The sequence below is a fragment of the Meles meles genome, chromosome 14 (genome assembly GCF_922984935.1).
Source record: "Meles meles chromosome 14, mMelMel3.1 paternal haplotype, whole genome shotgun sequence".
NCBI classification, from domain to species: domain Eukaryota; kingdom Metazoa; phylum Chordata; class Mammalia; order Carnivora; family Mustelidae; genus Meles; species Meles meles.
The window spans coordinates 71,720,336-71,741,370 of NC_060079.1; the positions used below are offsets into that span (position 1 = coordinate 71,720,336).

At 37.7% G+C, this 21,035-nt stretch overlaps 1 protein-coding gene across 5 annotated transcripts in view; it reads right to left on the bottom strand.

Annotated features, from left to right (window-relative positions):
* UGGT2 (UDP-glucose glycoprotein glucosyltransferase 2) overlaps positions 1 to 21,035 on the bottom strand; it is a 197,136-nt gene that overhangs the window by 157,928 nt on the left and 18,173 nt on the right. For 4 of the 5 annotated variants that reach the window (XM_045978339.1, XM_045978338.1, XM_045978337.1 and 1 more), the window contains exons 2-4: positions 13,785 to 13,867; positions 6,341 to 6,471; positions 5,582 to 5,694 (exon numbers count right to left, since the gene is read on the bottom strand). In XM_045978339.1, the coding sequence (XP_045834295.1) occupies positions 5,582 to 5,694; positions 6,341 to 6,471; positions 13,785 to 13,867 (327 nt within the window). Of the gene's footprint in view, positions 1 to 5,581; positions 5,695 to 6,340; positions 6,472 to 12,638; positions 12,736 to 13,784; positions 13,868 to 21,035 lie in introns of those variants that run through there. The other variant, XM_045978340.1, reaches the window with a different exon arrangement.

Sequence of the window (21,035 nt, forward strand, 5' to 3'; positions counted from 1 at the left end):
GAGGGCAGGGGGAGCAAGTTATACTTACTTAAGATAGTGATGATTGCTGTCATTTTCCCCCAAATACGTAATCATATATGTACTTAAATATATAATATCTGTCAAGTTTTAGGGCAGATCCAGAGCACAGATCTTTGAACAGGAGGTAGGAAAGGGACAAATCATTCTACCTGTTTTGGCCATAATGTTGTGTTTCAAGGTATTATGTTTGAAGTGTAAGCAGCTTGACTTTACTCAGACTAAAAGAATGGGCCTAACACTGTGCGTTTACAGAAATAACTCACACTGGCAGATGGGCAGCAATTTATTTTCAGAGGGTACAGCCCTGAAGAGTGGTGCCTTTGCTCTGCCAGTTGGTGGTCTTCCAAGTGGCAGACTAGACGGGTAGGCCACTGGGAACAATCCAAGAGTCAGTATAAATGTAACAATTTTCACCAAGGGAATCAGAGACCAGTCGGGGATAGGAGTACCACCTTGAATTCTACCCACTGAATGCAGTGACCACACCTACTTTTTGTGTTACATAAGCTGTGGCTTGATGGAACAGTAACGGCCACCGAAAGATGCCATCAGCTTTAACTTAGCTGAACGTACTAGTAACGCAGCCCAGTCATTTAAGGAAACCACTGTGGACTGAGGGCCCCACTGAGCCAGAAACTTTACTTGAGGTAGTGGAATAGGGCACGTGGTTTGCCCAAAGGGTAGCTACCACCTCTCCACGTAAATCCAAGATCATGCTAAGTCAAAACAACTGTGCTCTTGAATCTGCCATTTTCAATTGACTGGAGAGACTTGTTGGGTCCCTCTATTTTGTCAGTCACTGAATCCGACTTAACGGACGCCGAAATATAAACCATCAGATGTTAGAGTCACAAGGCTTCCGTGGGTTAGGCCTTCAGTTTCAGTAAGAGCTTAAGAGCCCGTAAGAGCGGCTTTGCAACAAGGAGTATACTTGATGACAGTCAGGCAGGTGGCGCTGTCGTACTCGAAACTGCCTCTGGGTATTCCAACAGCCACTGAGACTCTAACTAACGGGATTCCAGCTCAACTTTCTCTCCTGAGATTGTATGTTGTTCACCTGGGAACACACGGTACATGTGGCGGTCTCCCTTGAGACTCTGAGCAGTCACAGCATCCACAGTATAAACACACACAGTATCAGTGCCAAATGTAATTCAGTCCCGGAAGCCGAAATAATAAAACTTCATCGAATTGGCCCAAATATCCTTCTAAAGCCTTGCGCATTGTGAATACCTTCCAAACCCTGTCAGTTGAGCTTGGGCGCTCTTTCCTCCAGGAACATATATCAAGGAGCTGTGACAGAGGCTACAGCAAGTTATCAGAAAATTGCTCTCCCCGTCCAGAAGCAGAGAGTACAAAATGGGAGGAGAAAGAGGAGAGCAGTAGGACAAAATTTTAAGTGTTGAGCTTTTGTCTGCCTCCAACCATGTGGCCCTTGTCCTTCCTCTTCCAGAAAGCCATATATCTGTCAACATGTCACTCTTGTTTCTAAAACTATTAAGAACTGTAAAAGATGGGGTGCCTGAATGGCTCAGTTGGCTAAGCTTCAGCCTGCGGCTCAGGTCGTGGTCTCGGGGTCCTGGGATTCAGGCCCTGCCTTGGGCTCCCTGCTCGGTGGGGAGCCCACTTCTCCCTCTCCCTCTGCCTGCTGCTCCCCCTGCTTGTGTGCTCTCTCCCTTTCTGATGGATAAATAAGTAAAATCTTAAAAGAAAAAAAAAACTGTAAAAGATCTAAGGTTTGACTTTACAAAACATTAAATTAGGTTTTTATCATTTCTTGGTGGGAGGGATGAGATGGGAAAAATATGGACCTAAATGGATACTACACAAATAGTGGGTGTATGTTGTATTTGAGGAACACTATACTTGGGGAACCACTGTTTTATATTAAGCAGTAAACACGACTGCTCTTCTTTCCAAAGGGAAAATCATCTCATTCCTCTAGGTTGCCTGCTACAAACACAGCCCCGAGAAATGGCTCAGGTAAAGAACAGTCAGGGTCTTCCATGATCTATTCATCAGACCAAGAACGCGCAAAGCTCACAGGGCCCACTGCAAATGGCCTCTCCCAAAACCTTGATGTTAACCTCTCTTTAATCTTAATTTTACATTTAATACATAGTCAATATTTAAGAAAATTATAAAATCAGACATCAAAAATAAGTAATTTTAAAAGTTACCAAAATCACATTTTAAAAATGCACTAGGAAAAGAAAAAAAAATGCACAGGGCTAACAATTTCACAGTTAGTCTAATAAAACTACAAACTGGGGGGGGGGGGGAAGCTATAAAGGAATTGAAGATCTTGCCATTAGTGACAACATGGATGGACCTGGGGGTGTTAAGTGAAATAAGACAGAGAAAGACAAATATATGATTTTACTTATATGTGGAATCTAAGATTTTACTTATATGTGGAATCTAAACAATAAGTCTTACAAAATAAGTGAATAAACAACAACAACAAAACCCCCAGAAACTGATAAATACAGAGAACTGGTGGTTCCCAGAGAAGAAAGGGGGGGGGATAGGCAAAATAGGTGAAGGGGATTAAGGAGGTACAAACTTTTAGTTATGAAATACGTCACAGAGATTAAAAAGTACAGCATAAGGAATGAAGCCAATACTACTGTAATAATGTTGTATGGTGACAGATGATAACCACACTTCTGGTGAGCACTGCAGAAAGTACAGGAACTGTTGAATGACTATGTTGTGCACTTGAAACATATACAATGTTGTATATCAACTATACTTAACAAAAATAAAACAAAAATTCAATGCAGACACCCCTAAACATAGCAGGGGGTACTTTTCACAGAAGCTTAATGGATATAAAATGCATAAAAGTATTAAAACACCTGGATCAAACTCCTTTGAGAAATAAATTGCTATATTTAAACAAAAAGGAAGTGATCATTTCTATGACATACTTTTAATATATATATGTACAAGAACAGAATTTACAGAAATAACATGGTTGCCTAATTCACTATATGAAGCTAAATGACTTTTAAAAAGTGGCATTTATATTCTGCACAGCAAAGGAAAACAGTCAACAAAACAAAGAGGCAACCCACAGAATGGGAGAAGATATTTGCAAATGACAGGACAGACAAAAGATTGATATCCAGGATCTATAAAGAACTTCTCAAACTCAACACACACAAAACAGATAATCATATCAAAAATGGGCAGAAGATATGAACAGACACTTCTCCAATGAAGACATACAAATGGCTATCAGACACATGAAAAAATGTTCATCATCACTAGCCATCAGGGAGATTCAAATTAAAATCACATTGAGATACCACCTTACACCAGTTAGAATGGCCAAAATTAGCAATACAGGAAACAACGTGTGTTAGAGAGGATGTGGAGAAAGGGGAACCCTCTTACACTGTTGGTGGGAATGCAAGTTGGTGCAGCCACTTTGGAGAACAGTGTGGAGATTCCTCAAGAAATTAAAAATAGAGCTTCCCTATGACCCTGCAATTGCACTACTGAGTATTTACCCCAAAAATACAGATGTAGTGAAAAGAAGGGCCATCTGTACCCCAATGTTTATAGCAGCAATGGCCATGGTCGCCAAACTGTGGAAAGAACCAAGATGCCCTTCAGCGGACGAATGGATAAGGAAGATGTGGTCCATATACACGATGGAGTATTATGCCTCCATCAGAAAGGATGAATACTCAACTTCTGTTGTAACATGGACGGGACTGGAAGAGATTATGCTGAGCGAAATAAGTCAAGCAGAGAGAGTCAAGTATCATATGGTCTCACTTATGTGTGGAGCATAACAAAGAACATGGAGGACATGGGGAGATGGAGAGGAGACGGGAGTTGAGGAAAATTGGAAGGGGAGGTGAACCATGAGAGACTATGGACTCTGAAAAACAATCTGAGGGTTTTGAAGGGGCGGGGGTGGGAGGTTGGGGGAGCCAAGTGGTGGGTATTAAGGAGGATACGCATTGCATGGAGCACTGGGTGTGGTGCAAAAACAATGAATTCTGTTATGCTGAAAAGAAATAAAAAATAATAATAAAATAAATAAATTTTAAAAAGTGGCATTTATAATTTAAATAGCTAATCTCATCTATTAAAATAGAAGCATGAATCTTAAAACATAAGCAATCTTAATTTAACAGAAGATATCCCACAGCATTAACAAATGCAAATATGGTACAATATTTTAGTATATATTACAATATACAGTATGTCCAATGAGAAAAACTTTGTATGACATTTCAATAAATAACTGATAAGTTAGTTCTGATTTTAAAAACGTAAGATTACAAAACTTTAACATTTTAAAAGGTATGAACAAAAAAGAAAAGGTATGAACAAGAAGACATACAGTGTCATCCGTTGAGAGATTCAATAGAATAAGCTTTAAATTGTTTCTAAATTAACCAACAGGTTTAACATAATTCTAACTAAAATTCTACCGAGGTTTTTTAGGAGGCAATTTGGCAGAAGAACAAGAACTCTAATGTTAATTTGAGATCATCAGTAACTGCAAAGAGCAAAAAAAAATTTGGAGGAAATAAAGCAGCAATGAAATTGTACTGGGAAATACCAGAGTATATTATAAAACAATAAATACTAAAACAGCATGGCATTGCTACAAGAAACAGTTAATGTACAGGATAGTTATGAAATAAAGCAAAACATAAATCTAATGAATATATAATCGACAAGTCACTTGAAGGGGAAAAAAGGTCTGACTGGATCCTTACCTTTGATAACAATAACTTACATGGATTAAAAGTTTAAGGTAAAATGAAAAGAAAAGCTTTAGGAAAGCTACTGGAAAATAATAGTTTTTTCCAAACCTGAGCAAGAGATTTTAACTAAGTATAAAAACACACATACATAAAAGAAAATTTGGGCGACATGAAATTAAAGAGGCTTCTGTATATTAAAATTAATATAAAATGCAAGAAAATATTTTAAAAGGTTAACAACAAAAAAAAGAAGTACTGAGATGAATTACTAAGTATATATTACTGTTTAATATATAAAGAACTCTTTCAAAATTAGAGAAACAACTAAAACTTTTTAAAGTATAAATAAATCAGACATATATACAGGTACTATTTATAATTTTCTTCTGACTGCCCATATCTATTTGTATTAAATACCTGGAAGAAGTAAAAAAGTTTTTAATAATACATTATCACAAGGCAACTTTATACTCTGTATTACTGTTTGTATTATTAATTTTTTATTTCCAAGTTTTAAATTTAGTTTATATTTAAAGAGATAGAGTCCAAATAAATCCAGTTTTGTTTGTTTACTTGAAAAAAATCTATGATTATATAAAACATTTAATGTATTTTATGGTATTTTGATAAAATTTATATTCTAAAATCAAAAGCTAATGAGACAAAATACTGAAAATATTCATACATTCAACTACCACTCAGACAGATTCAGTTTTTCAATAAGCAATATCTTCATTATGAAAAATTTTCATAAGCAATTTCTGCTATTTCAACCCTCATCTCTTTTTATAAACCATTTCTTCCACTACAGGCTATCATGAACTTACCTTGAAGTAGCCTTCTTCAGCAGCTTTTTGAGCTCATTAATTTTACAGGTGTGTTTTTTATGGATAACCACAAATGCATCACAGCCATCTGGCGGGGGCTCATCAGCTGCAATCTAAGATTTCAGAGGTTATATTTAGCTACAGTAGCTGATAATTACAATATGATCTTTAAAACTCATATATTCCTTTGATTGAAATAACTCATCAACTACTGTTAAGTTATTGTTCTAATTAAAGTAAAGAATATCTACATGCAGGCCAAATAAAATACTTTTAACAAAATCAACTTTATAGTAGAACATGCTTCAAAGTCACTGAAAAATGCCACAAAAAATGCCATCAAATTAAAGTTTTCATTAATTTCAATAATCATAATTTCCTTATTCCAAATAACTATAAAATTATAAAATGTATTGTTATAATCGATTGACAATGATAATATAATCAATGACAGGTTATGGAAGCAGGTATTCTAAGTCTACAGATTTTTTTTCCCCAAAGATTTATTTGTCAGAGAGCGAGCACACAAAAGCAGGGAGAATAACAGAGGGAGAAGGCGGCTCCCCCTTGAGCAAGGAGCCCAGTAAGGGATTGGATCCCAGGACGCTGGGATCATGACCAGAGCCAAAGCAGATGTTTAACCTGCCACCCAGGTGATGCTTCTGTAGATCCTTCTGAACCAAAGATATTCACATTAAGATTCATGCACAGTACCAGCATGCTTCTTCATCAACTATAGGTTTGGGTGCTTTTACATACCTGTTGAAACATCTGAATAGTTGGTGAGTATGCTCTAATTGAGAAAGCAAACTTTAAGAGGTTGATATGCAAATTGTCTAAGAATTGTCCAGCTTTCTTCAGGATTAAGTTGTAATAAGAATAAGCTGATTCTATACAAAAGAAAAAAAAATCAAGAGAAAAGGATGTTACTTTCACTTTCAACACATTGGCACAGCTCTACTGTAAAGCTAACAACCCCATCAAATCTTAAGTTTGGTTATGGGTGGTGTTGGAGAAAAACGGAAAATCAAGATCCTGTTCATTAACTTCATTTGGATGCACCAGTGAGGTATAATCAAGCACTATGAGTCCAGGTGAAAATAATTCTACCACTAAAATCTATTTGGGAGGGGCCAGGATATCAGATTATTTCACTCCAAGGCCATGGGTTATAACACAAGGATAAGATTCAGGACGTACCTACGATTTAAGAGGAGACTGAGAACACCACAAAAAAATTAAATATGACTTAATTTTAAATGACACATATAAATAAATACAACTCAGATTTAATACACATAGCTAAAAACAAGTAGTGTTATCCAGAATGCTTTAGGGGACAGAATTTGAAACAGACCTTAAATAAATGTCTTCTTGTATACAATAACCTGAACTGCTGATTCCCTCCTCTAAACCCCTCTGCAAAGTTCCTGAACACACCAAAGAGAAGGATAAATCCTAGAGTGTAAGAACTCTTGGACAGCCCTGGGGAGCTGGAGATCATTTGGCTGGGAACAGTCCCAGAGAACAGAAGCCAAGAGCTGAAGAGGGCCCGGTGACACTCATGGGGTAAGCAGGGAAGGAACCATCTATTTTTTGCCCTTTCCTTTTCTCTACACCACCTGGGGTATAATTATCGTCTGCACTGTTGCCCCCGGCAGCCAAAGGTGGTCGGGTACCAGCATCGCAGCTCTGGAGCCAGCTGGTATCAGCCCCCGTAAGCTGGCCCATGGACATGCCCCAGTCATTTCCTCTTTTCTTTACTCCCTGGTACTAAGTTATCAACCGACAGAAGAAACGTCGTTAAAAGAGCACAGCTAGGGTAGACTCTGATCTTTATCCACAGATCACAGTTCCTGGCTGTGAAAAGGGAGGACAAAAGAGATTTGTAACCACAGACACTCTCGTGGGAGATAGAGGAGGAGGGAGAGGAAAAGAGTGCTGCATGGAAGAAGATATGTTGGAGGGGGTGAGGGACACTGGACTGTTTGTTAATTGCTACAGTGTTTACTACTTGTTCAAAAGCTGCTGGGCTCTTGACCCTTGGCTCCTCTCCTTACTACAACTCATTCATTCAGGTGTTACCTGGCTCCCTACGGTGCCCTGTGGGAATCGGGGCTCAGGGAACCAGCGCACATATGTAAACATGGTGGACGCTGCTTTTTCTTTGAGTAAGAAAGTCCTCCATCTAGGGGCTTCAGGTCTTCTGTCCACATCCATCAAACTAATCTATTAGCTTGGAAATGGCAAAATCTCAGAACCTTCACAGTACTTGACAGATGTGACACAGAGATGGAATGCTGATGAATACACCGATTTTTAGAGGAGAAAAGATCCAGCCTCATGGGTCAATTGACAAAATTTAGAGGAAGTCCTTGTAAACTGATAGTGAACATACTTATAAAATTTTATGGTCAATTAGACAATATATGGTCCTTAACTGTGTTGCCTATTATTGAAAAGAAAATAAGGATGAGGTTACAGATCAAGAACTGGGCAGTAGATTCAGAGGCATTTACCCAAATGAGGTCTTAGTTAACTCTTCTCCATGCAAGGAGACTTTCCCGCCAGTGGTTTTGTCAGTTTCAAGTCCAACCCACTGTGACAAGTAAAAAGACCTTTCTTGGATTAGGATAAGGTTTGACCTTCTTCAGACAAGAGCTACAGACACACACACGTGCACACAGTGAAAAAGGAAGGGAATCTGTAACCACTATGGACAGAAGGCCAGAAAGTCATTAGAACATTGGCTTGCCTGGCAGAGGAGAGAGTAGAGTACAGAATGCAGAATTACAACTACCTTATGATTCAACAATTCCTATAGTCTATCACACCAACCTTAGATCCTTTCAAACAGGACAGTAAAAAGCCTCAAAAATTACTGTAATGGGTCATGACTGAGAAGAGAGCTGTAGCCCACTTAGAAGATTTCCCTTGGTCGGTTAGAAAGTCTTTCAATTCTGATCCAGGGCTCTCTATCTCATGCCTTATGTTTGATACTGAAAACTGTGGGAAGCTAAGTTTTTAGCTTGCAAGTAGGATAAAAAAACTTCATCCCCTTTAAAGTTCTTGATAAAAAAGCTCAAGAATGAGAGAACTAAAAAATAGAGGGTATGCAAACTGTTCTGAAAGAATTAAGGAAAGAACAAGAAAGAATACCAGAAAATATAGACTAACGTAAAACTAAACTAAACTAACATAAAAAGTAAAAAGAATCAGGGAAAACAAATAGAGAATATGTGAATATGGGAATATGGGAAAATGTGAAGAAAGTGAAACAGAAAAAGTATACGAGAAGACAAAAAAACGATTTAAGAATAAATGACAGATTCAGAAGTCTGGCAAAGGAGAGCTACGGTATGTATAATTGTATCCCTAAGGCAGGAAATCAAAGGAATAGAGGAGAATGAACAGAGAACTCTCCGGAATTAAAAGGAACAATGAGTCTACATGTCAAAGAATGAAGATTAAGAATGGTTAGCACTGCAACATTTTCTAGTAAAAATACGGGACTCTAAAGTTAAAAATCTTAAATATAAAATTCATGCATACACAGTCCTATATCAAGGCCATTATTCCTAGGAGTTATTCATGAGGCATCAACGAGGGAGGAAGTTTTACCTAACCAAGAAATAATTAGAGGAACTGCAGCATAGAGTTTGATGGTTGAGCTCTGAACATACTTAACTGTAAAAACAATACTAAATGGAGGAGTTGAGATTTACAAAAGACTATGTAAATCCTGCACGCTCCAGCGATGCAGAAAAGCACACCAGTAACCAACTGTGACAAAGAAGAAATTAAGTGGAAAGTAGAGTAAGCTCAGTGATTCCTCATAAATGTTAGAAGAGAAAAAAAGAAAACCACGGAAGCCAACAGAGCAAGCAGTAGAAGCTCATGTATACTTACGAATACAAAAGACTAAGAATAGGGATGACCCAAATCAGACAGTGATGAGGGGAGGAAGGCCATTAGCCAACTCATTACTGCTTTTAGAGGACCAAGAGACAATACCCAGAGAGAGGCGCCCAACAACTCTGGGCCTTCACACGCCACTCCTCTGCCGTGAAATGCAGAAGGATTCTCAGCCAACTCCTGTTCAGCAAACCTCAGCTTAAGTGTCATTCATTTTGCGAAGAGTTTTCCCTGACCTCCCCAGTCCAGATCCTGTTATATACTCTGGCAGGTCCATACGATCTCTAGATCAAGTCTCAAAACTAATGAAAAGTTATCTGTAAATTTTTTTAATGCTGGTCCTCCATTAAGCTATAAGTTGTGAAGGCAGGAATCTTCTCCAGGCTTTCAACTGTACCTTTCTGCTCCTGGCACACCCCATCGGTCTTCAATACCTTTATGGAACTGAAGTTAGAAAAATGAATAGTCCTCTTCCTTCTAGGCCCTAAGACATTCCTAATGTAGCACTCCTAAAGAGTTACATAGAATAGGTGGGTGCTCATTCACTCCTACTTCTTAAACTATGGGTGATTTCTCAGAAAGTTATGGTGAGTTTCCCTCAATAAAAGCAGCACAGGTCAGAGAAGAGATACTATCTTAAAAACTGATATTTAAAAAGTTGTAAAAGCTACAGGGCCAACAAAAAACAGCCCAAATTAATGCACAGCATAACTAAGACTGTATCAGTCAAACAGGGATCAGTCATCCATGAAAACAGAGAGTCAACAGAAACAAGTGTGAGTTGTACCTGACCACAGACACAAATTTGTCACCAGTCACTGTTAAGGTCTCTAATGTAGAGACAGATGTAGGGTTCAGGGGTTTAGGTTCTATAATTTACACTTAACTTGCAAGATCACCTCAATCACAAGATGGAAGCACTGGACTCCTTTAGCTGATGTTTTTAAAATAACTCAATGTAGGGGCACCTGGCTGGCTCAGTCAGATAAACGTCCAAACCCTGATTTCAGCTCATAATTTGAGGGTCATGAGACCGAGCCCCACATTGGGCTCTGCACTGGATATGGAGCCTTCTTGGGATTCTCAATGTTTTCCAGTGTGTAAGAGAATTTCCCTTTCTCCACACCCTCGCCAACACCTGTTGTTTCTTGTCATTAATTTTCGCCATTCTGCCTGGAGGTGACAGCTCATCGTAGTTTTGATGTCTATTTTCCTGATAAGCAGGAACGATGAGCATCATTCATGCTTCACAGTCCATCTTGAAAGACTTAACAATACTCTTCTCCACTTCCAACCTCGACTTGCGCCACAACCTACCACAGTTTTGATAACTATACCAGTGAAACTGCTAGCTAAATCACCAATAATGTTTCCGTTGTTAAAACCTTAATACTCACATTATTTGATCTGTCTGCAGTATGTGATAACATCCATCAACTTACCACTCAATCTTCCCCGGCTTTCATGACATCACACTTCCCAGGTTTTCCCCTGCCTCCGTGAGTACTCCTCCTAAGTCTCTATTGTGCATTCTTCCTCTGGTTAGTTCTTAAACACTGGTGCTCTTCAGGGTCCTGCCATTGGGACCTGTTTTCTTCTCCTTCTATACTTCTTCCCCATAACTTCAATTACCCTCTTAGTGCTGATAACTCCCAAATCCTACCCCTTAGCCTAGATTTTTACCACCTAAATCTCTCACACATATATCAGCTTACGGGGTATCCTCACTTGGATATTTCACAAGCATTTCAAATGTGACACATCCAAACTGCAATCGTCCTTCTATCCCAACGTGGTTCTCAGTTACAAGTAACTGAGTTAGAAATGCCATAACATTTTCCAAAAATCTTCCCTTTAAAATATATAAGCAACTTTACTTGTGTAAAAACCATTAAAATCTTCAAGGATTTTGAGAATTAGTTTCGATGTGGAACACATGGGGAAGTAAAAACAAACAGGGACTCTGAATTAGGTAAACCTTGGCTGACGTTTCTAAGGCACCCCACAAGACTCATAGGTTAGCTAATACGATGCTACTTAAATCTTGAAGCGTCAAGAAATACATAACTCTGTGGCAGAACCATGTAAAATGGTTGAAAAACCAGACAATTCAATGTTTAAAAGGTCTTAATTTGTTAACACATAAAATATTCTCATGAAATGGCATGAAACTAGCACCTGAATTCAAAAAGTTAAATCTTCAATATTTACAATTTTTTAGGCAAGTAGATCATCAGAATTATTCTTCAGGAAAGACTATTTACAGGGTTTCATGGAAATTCAACAACCTAAAAAATTATAAGTACCTGAGGATTTAAAATGTTTCCTCTAGGATAATATCTTGAAGTAAATTCAGTAAATCTGACAGTTGCTGACATATTTAACTGCTCACATACAGAATCCTCTCCTACAGCTAACAGGAACAGTGATGAAGCAGCATATGATTTTGACCCTTGCCATGATAAGTACTTCTAATGGAATTCTATTTTCAGTGTTGGTAATTCTTCTTTAATAGGATTTCTTTTAGGTTCAACCCTGAAATACACACTTCCCATATCACATGCTTAAAGTAGAGCTTAGGTGTTCCTAAGCTTATATTCCAACTTGTTAATGATCACCTGCCACCAGATTGTCCAGGCACGTCATTTCATTTAGGGAAAATACATGGACACATCTAAGTAACTGAAGAGTTCAAAATTTACAAGACTAATTTTCAAGAATAGCACTGAATGAATAACACTATAAAGTATGTACTGAGACAAAGATTTGGGAAAGCTACATTTAGGCTTTTAGGTGAGGGCCACAAAACTTGGTGGATTTTTGAACTGTGAGAACCTTCCACATTAACCTAGCCTGTTTTTACCTTAAATACCAAAACTGAAATTTTCAGGACAAATACAAAACCAACCAATAATATTTCTCCATCGATTTGCCAGTCCACTTTGAAGTGGTCCAAATTCCCCTGCACAGCCCACTGCGCTCTCTTCTGCTCCTCTCCCTTCCCTCTCCCTGGCTGCCGCTGCTAGCACACTGAGCTCCAACGCTCACCACTACTAGGAAGGCCGTCCTGCTCTCTCTCAAGTACTGACTAGGTGCCCTTTCCCAGGCGCTTCCTTGTCATCAGGGCCCCTGAAGCTCTTACCACCTCGGAGCAGAGCTGGCTCGTCCACTGTCCCCTTCACAGTACTGTGGGGCCGGGGAGCACAGATGACATTTATTCCCCTTTGTATTCCCGGCATCTAGAGCAGTGCATAGTATCTCTTGTAATTCAAATAATGATAATAAGGACACTTTTCAGGAAAAGTTTTCTAAAAGAGCAAATTACTTGGTTTTGAAAATATTTCAGTTTAAAATATCATAAAAGGCATGTCTGCTCTATTTTTTTAAATCCATCTCATGAAATCCTAAAATTGCTGAACTTCGAGTCCACTTGAGCCAAATGGGAGTCCAGTAAATGCACACTTAAAATAAGCAAAACTGTTGTTTCTCTTAACATTGATATTCAAGAACAAAATCGAACTAATCACCACAGTAGGTTGTTTCTAAACTATTTAATCTTCATAGTAAGAAGTTCTCCCCATGTCTACAAGGCTAAAGAAATCAGTCTTGAGGAACTCCATGTTAATATTCTATTCTCTGTAGAGACAGAAAAATAACCTTTTTTTACAATAATTAATAATTAACCTTTTACCCTCTGCTGCTGAAACCTCATTTCAGTGTCTTTAATCAACTGATCTTCTCTCAAAAACACATTAATAAACACTTGCTCATTCTAAAGATATATGCATATATACAGATATGTAGTAATATATATTTGTATATATTTAAAAAGTAGGAATGACTAACAGCATCTTCTAGATAGTGAAATGAAAACACATAGGTTACCTGATTTGTTAAAGGCAAGTATTAAAAAATCTCTTTCAAAGTAATTTGGGGGAAAAAAAAACCCAAAACAACAACACTACTAGATGCAAAATTAATACTATTTCAAATTAATCTAGGTAAAAAGAAAGCAGTAAGTCAACAATCTCTAGTTCCTTTTGATGTAATGCAATCAATCTGCAAACACTGCTAATTATGTGAGAGTTTTTAACAATAAAGTATTAAACCTTTATTTTTTGGAAATGGATGCTTAGAATAATTTCCATTAAAACATCTTTTCAAATTTAATATTCAGATCTACTAACCCCATTAAGTATTTACACTTCACCCTGAACATTAAAAATAATAAACATAATGTGTACACATAGATACAAATTTTTAAAGTTACAATATGCACATCACCTACCTGTTTGCTTATAAACTGCTAATTCTTGTACAGTTTCCAAAAACAGCCAAAACTTCTCATTACTTTCTTCTGCCATAAATTCACTATTAAAATAAAAGTAATCAATTAATGGATGGAAATTAAAAATGAAATGAGAACAAAATTATAACTTATGGTTAAAACAAAACCCTCCAAAAATTAAAGTGACTGATTTCCATTTACTATAATGTAGAAAGTGAACAAATTGATGATTCTTACATGAGATATCATTCTCAGCTTACAAGCATATACTAGTGACTGGAAAAGACTGCATGAGAAATTACTTCTGGCTCTTCCCCATTTTTAGCTATAATTAAAAAAGGATAATTTATTTTATTTCTCCAAGTGAAATACCACTGAGAAGTATAATTTTTTAAGGTTTTGTTTTAGTTCCAGTACAGCTAACATACGGTGTTATGTTAGTTTCAGGTGTACAACAGGGTGATTCAACACTTCCATACAACACCCAGTGCTCATCACAGGTAAGTGTCCTCCTTCATCCCCATCACCTACTTCACCCATCCCCCTCCCATCCTCCCTCTGTTAACTACCAGTTTGTTCTCAATAGTTAAGAGTCTGTTGCTTGGTTTGTGTCTTTTTCCCTTTGCTCATTTTTTTGTTTCTTGAATTCCACATGAGTGAAATAATATGGTATTTGTTTTTCTCTGACTTATCTCACTTAGCATTATACTCTCTAGCTCCATGTCATTGCAAGTTACTGAGAAGTATAATTTAACAGTAACAAAAGGAATGTTATATAAAGGTAAAAAAAAAAAACAAAACCCCTCAGGTTGTTTTTCAGAGTCCATAGTGTGGGGGGTGGGAGGTTGGGGGAGCCTGGTGGTGGGTATTAAGGAGGGCACGTATTGCATGGAGCACTGGGTGTGGTGCAAAAACAGTGAATACTGTTACGCTGAAAAAAATTTAAAAAAAAGGTTAAAAAAAAAGAAAAATACACTGCCTATGTTTCACAAACAAAAATTGGTTTTATAAACATTTTTAAAAATAATTATAATTGGGGTGCCTTAGTGGGTGGCTCAGCTACTTAGATGATTTTGGCTCAGGTCATGATCTCAGGGTCTTGGGATCAAGTCCCACATCAGGCTCTGTGCTGGGGGTGATGGAGCCTGCTTGGGATTTTCTCTCTCCCTGTCCCTCTGCCCCACCTCCCCTCTCTCTCTCCAAAAATAATAGTATCTATTATTTCTATTTAGCTGCTTATTCGTGTAGACAATATTTATTATTTAAAACAGAAAATACCTTAATGAAAAAATTAATAGGAAGCTGATTTATCAGATTAGGTCTTTGGCCTTGAAGCCCAGACACTTTGATTTTTCCACAGGGCATAGGTTAGAAAAAATGAACAAAGCCATTTAAAACCTTTGGAAATAATGGGGCGGGGGGAATAAAAAATAAAACCTTTGGAAATAATGAATTAAGTAAGAGGCTATACAGTCCTGTACAAAACCAAGTGCAAGACACCCAAAGGCAAGTAGATTCAACTATCTAAACTAGAAAGGAAAGCCAAACAGATGGCACAGATTTATGGCCCATCCTATCTTTCTAGTCTCGGTAAATTTAAATTATGCTTAATAAAAATGGCAGGTATGAGGACATCTAAGACACATGCAAAGTAATTCTTGTGAGTCTGGTCACTAAAGGGGGAAAGGAGGGGAGAAAAACTGGTTTATCTACATAAACATGACAGGCACAGGAATTGAAAGCAATGCATAAACAACTCTTGCTATTAATGGTGTCCAACTCAATGGCGTTTAAAAAAAAAAAAAAGAGGCGAAGCTAAAAGCAGAAGAAATGATGGGATAGATAGGATGTGACCTGTAAAGGTCAAGGATGGTACAAATCTTAAGCAAAGTGGGGAGCAACACTTCATACCTAACTGACTACAACTACAGACAGGCTCATATACTAGGCAACCACAGGCAAAACTTGCGTATGCCAGAATTTACGCATTTAAGTATGATCCTTCCAAGTGTTCACCTTGAGAATATATTTCTGCACACTCATTCACTCAATATACCACTACTCTCAGCACTTTTGGAACTCTTCTAGAATTTACTTTCAGGGGCAATTTGCCAGTCATTAATTTTAAAAGAGGAAATATCCTTGACAGATCATCTAAATCAGTTCTTCACCTAAAGTTTAAAAAGGTAAAAAAGACCCCAAAAACTAGCATTTCCAATTTATTCACTTGTTTTATATAGTATTTAGCTCCAAATAACAGTGTTCCCCAAGAAAGTTCTACCAGAGGAAAAAGTGATTTGCATAGAGGATCGGTTTATATGCATGAAAGAGCATGACAATAGTTACAAGCAAAATTCCAAAAAATATTTTTGTCAAGAGAAACACCAGTGGAATAAATGCAGTTTCGATGTACAAGTTACATGTTAGAAAAATTTAGCCCCATCAGTCTATAATCATCCCTAGCAAACAGTACTAAATTAGAAATTTCTTTAGGTAAGGGAAATAACCTCATTCATCTTTGCTCCCTACAAAGAGGGAGATGAGCTCCCTCATCTTTGTGCCCATCATAGGGGCATGCTCAAAATAAACACTCAAATTTCTAGGCTGAACTGAAAGATTCTATGTATAGAAAGACAGAAAGAGACCAACAGAGGAAAGACAGAAATTCCCAAGAATGCTTTAAAAAATGGAGCACCCCAAAAAGAAAGATTTCACTTCTCTGAAGTTTCTATCTCCCAAGCTCCTTCAATCTACCCAATGCTCTCAATTCTTCCTTTTCCACACTTCTTCCCTAAACCTCTTTGACTTTTCTAGAATTTTTACGACAAGAAACATTAAAAACTGGAACATGAGCAGAATAATGAGGTCTAGAAAACAAAATGTGAAGTGCTGCAACAGTTAAAGGACCTACGGGCTTCTAGCCTCCTACACTGTCAAAAAGCAGAAATCTGGTTCGAAAGGATAAAGTCAAGATTGCTAGGTAAAGTTGTAGTGGGAGAGACTTTCGTTTATGTAAAAGACGACTTGCTGACAATTTGTATTTGTTCACAACAGAACCAGTAAGTGCATGAGGGAACACTAAGCATTCTGTCTGGATGATGCCAAAAGGACGCCAATTTCTACATGTCAGGTATATTGCAGAGGGAATTCTCATGGCGGTCTGACGAAGTCACTTCCTAATATAAGGTCCTTTCCATTGAATCAACATCACAGGACACCTACTTCCTTTGTACTGAGCCTTAGAAAAATAAGTATGACTAAGAAATACTCTTGAGGCCCCTGGGTGGTTCAGTCAGTTGGGCATCTGACTCTTGATTTTCACTCAGGTCATGATCTCAGGGTTGTGAGACCCCTCATTAGGCTCTGTGCTCAGTGGGAAGTCTGCCCAAGATTCTCTCTCTCTCTCCTTCTGCCCCTCCCATTCGTGGTCTCTCCCTCTCAAATAAGTAAAACTTTTTTAAAGACAGAAAAATACTTTTGTTGCTTCTACCAAGGGAATACTTATTAGTAATACTTACTGAGCACCCATGTTTGTGCACTTGGCAAAATAAATATAAGTAATAATTTTATCCCTTGAAGCTAACATTTAAGCAGCAGAGATTAGCATATATAACTTGCAGTAAGAATTATTATAGAAATACTGATCAAATGTTATGCGAATATACCAGAAAGACATTAGTTTTATCAGGGGATAGGTGAGCCAAAGAGAAGGTAATATAGTAGGTCCATTAATAAGGTATCAATGAAGAAAGATTGTAGAGTAATACATTGCCTCCCTAGGGTTACCATATCAAATTACTACAAACATAGTGGCTTAAAACAAGAGAAATTTATTCTCATAGTTCTAGAAGACCAAAGTCTAAATTCCTGGTGTCAAAGTTAACACAAGTTCCAAAAGTCAGGATCTAGAGTATCTTTTGGGGGGGGGGGGGCACCATTCAAGCCACTAAGTCCACCCTGGACTCCCCGGAATCCACATCGTCCCACATAGAAAATGCATATGCCCTATAACTCAACAACCCCCAAAGTAATCTCAAGCCCTTAGAGCATAGTCTCTAAGCCAAAAGCACAAGGAAATATCACCAGAAGTCTCAAATCTCATGTAAATCAATTAAACCAGGTGTGAGTAAGATGCTGGGCATGCTCCATCCTGGGGCAAAATTCTACTCCATATGTGGACCTGTGAACTAGAAAACAAGCTGCTTCCAAAATGCCATGTTGAGATCAGAAATGCAAATTCCAAAGATAGATATTCCAATCCCAAAATGGAGAAATTAGAAAGAATAAAGGAGTTACCAGTCCCATACAAGTTCAAAATACAGCAGGACAAACTGTATTAGGTTTCAAGCCCTGATCATAACCCTCAGGGGCTTATTGCTCTACTCACTGTGCTGCCTGCCATGGCTCTGCCCTCATTCTCATTATCCCTTTTTCTTGAACGGTAGTACATGCTTGCAACCAAGTAGTATATCAGCCAATTTCCTGCCTATGGAAATTTGAAGGTCTGACAGTCTTGTCTCATTTCATCTTGACTCTGTATCTTTTGGTATGAGCTGGCAATGTTTCTGCTGATGCAACATAATCAAAATCCTTATGGGTCTCCTGTATGTCTCACCAGGGTCATGCCATTATAGAAACACCCTCCACAGATCCTTCTTGCAAAACCCTCATCTATTCCTGACTTCTGCTGAGATGGTTGAGTGGATCTATGAGTCAGATGCCTAATCGAAACAGAAAAAGACTGTCCAGCCATATATGCAGTCTTCTTTCCAGAGCATGTATTCCCAACACTGAGTTTCCTCATTTCAACATTCTTTATAATCTGGATAGGTGGAGAAGCTCCCAAGTTACCAAGTGCTGCCTTCATTTTTCCTTAAGAGCTCCTTCTTTAGCTTCTCCTTACTCGTGCATTTTACTATCAACAAGGAGAAACCAAGAGACACTTCTAATGCTTTGCTTGGAAATCTCCTTAACTACCTAAGTTCATCACTTAGAAGTTCTGTTTTCCACACAATTACAGAGCCCAATTCAGCCAGTTTTTCTGCCACTATAAAACAAGGATCATCTTTCTTTCCAATAACAGATCCCTCATTTCTTTCCAAACTCTTACCAGTGGTGCCTTTAATTATCTTATTTCCACCAACATTCTACTCATAAGCACATTAAGGATTTTCTATGACAAAAGCTTCATCCCAACCATGCTCCCTGTTTTCCTCTATGTCCTTAGCAAAATCACCTTTAATGTCCCTATTTATGCCACAGCTTCCTTAAGGCAATCCAGACTTTTTAACAAATTTCTCAAACCTCTTCCAGTTTTTGCTTGACTTACCAGCTACTTCTATATTTTTTAGCTATTTGTTACAGCAGCACTCCACATTAAGTTATCAAGTCTGTATTTGTTTCCAAGGGCTGTTGTAACAAATTACCAAAAACCCGGTGACCTAAAGCAACAGAAACTTATTGTTTCGCAGTTCTGGAGGCCAGAAGTCCAAAACCAAGGTAGTGATATGGGTACACAGCCTCCAAAGGCTCTAAGGGAGAATCTTTACTTGCCTTTTCAAGCTTCTAGAGAATATAAGTGTTCCTTGGCTTCTGACTACATCATCCAATCTCTGCCTCTGTTCACATGGCCTTTTCCTCTTCTGTCTCTTGGACACTGGACTTAGCATCCATCCTGATCAAGATCCTTAATTACATCTGCAAAAAATCTGTTTCCAGATAAGGTAACATTCATGGGTTCCAGCAGTTAGGATGGAGACATCTTTTTGGGAACTGCCATTCTCCTACTACAACTAATTAAGTTGGTACACCACATGGGGGCTAGATTGTGAAGGACATTAAGGAACATCCTACAAAAGTTCCAGTTCTAAGACTTAAGGGAAATAAAAATCAGGACAATGGAACTACAAATCTAAGACCAGGAAAAAAAAACCCAAAAACTGCTTTGGAATGGAGTTATGGAATCAGATCCAAGCAAACTCTGGGAGAAACTGGAAGAGACTGAGGAGGAGGACACATGTTAGGCTAGAATACTTTATTCAGTAAAACTATTTTATTACATCTGATATCATAAAATACAATGGATTATAATATACTATGAATAATTATGCACCAACAACCCAGACAGCCTTAAAGAAATCAATTCCTAGAAACAACCTACCAAGACTGACTCCTAAAGAAATAGAAAATCTGAATTACAATGAAGAGGATTGAGTCAGTAATCAAAACACTCTCCACAAATAAAAGTCCAGGACCAGATGGCTTTACTGAATTCTACCAAATATTCAAAGATGTAGCATGTCCTTCTCAAATTATTCCAAAAACTTAGAGAGGAGGAAATGCTTCCAAACTCATTTTATGTAGCCAGAATTACCCTGATAGCAAGACAAGGGGACACACACACACACACACACACACACACACATACACACACACCAGGCCGATGTCCCTGATGACCATAGATGCAAATATCCTCAACAAAATACTAACAAACTGAACTCAACAATACAGTAAAAGGACCACACACCATGATCAAGTGGGATTTATTCTAGCAATGCAAGGATGGTTCAATATCCACAAATTAGTCTACAAGATATCCATATTAACAAAGTGAAAAATAAAAATAATGATTACCAAAAGTCAATGTCCATTTATAATAAAACCTTCAACAAACTGGGCATAGAGGGAACAAACCTTAGCATAATAAAGGCCACATATGACAAGCCCATAGCTAATATCATACTCAACGGTGAAAGTTCCAATTTTTTTCCTCTAAGATCAGGAACAAGACGAGGACACTCACTCTCAGCACTTTTATTCAACATGGTACTTGAAATTCTAGCAAGGGCAATCAGGAAAGAAAAAGAAAAAACAACCAAATCACAGAGGAAAAAGTAAAATTGTCACTGTTTGAAAATGACATATTATATATAGAAAATCCCAAAACTCCATCAAAAAACTATTAGAATTAATAAATTAAGTGTCAGGATACAAAACCAATATATGAAAATCTGTTGCATTGCTGATACCAAACTATCAGAAAGATAAGTTTAAAAACAATCCCACTTACAGTTGCATCAAAAAGAATAAAATACCTCCAAATACATTTAATCAAGGAGGTAAAAGTCTATACACTGAGAAGTATAAGACACTGATAAAAAATTTAAGACATTAATAAATAGAAAGATATTCTATTATTCATGGATTGAAAGAATTAATATTGTTAAAGAGTCCACACTACCCAAAGCAATT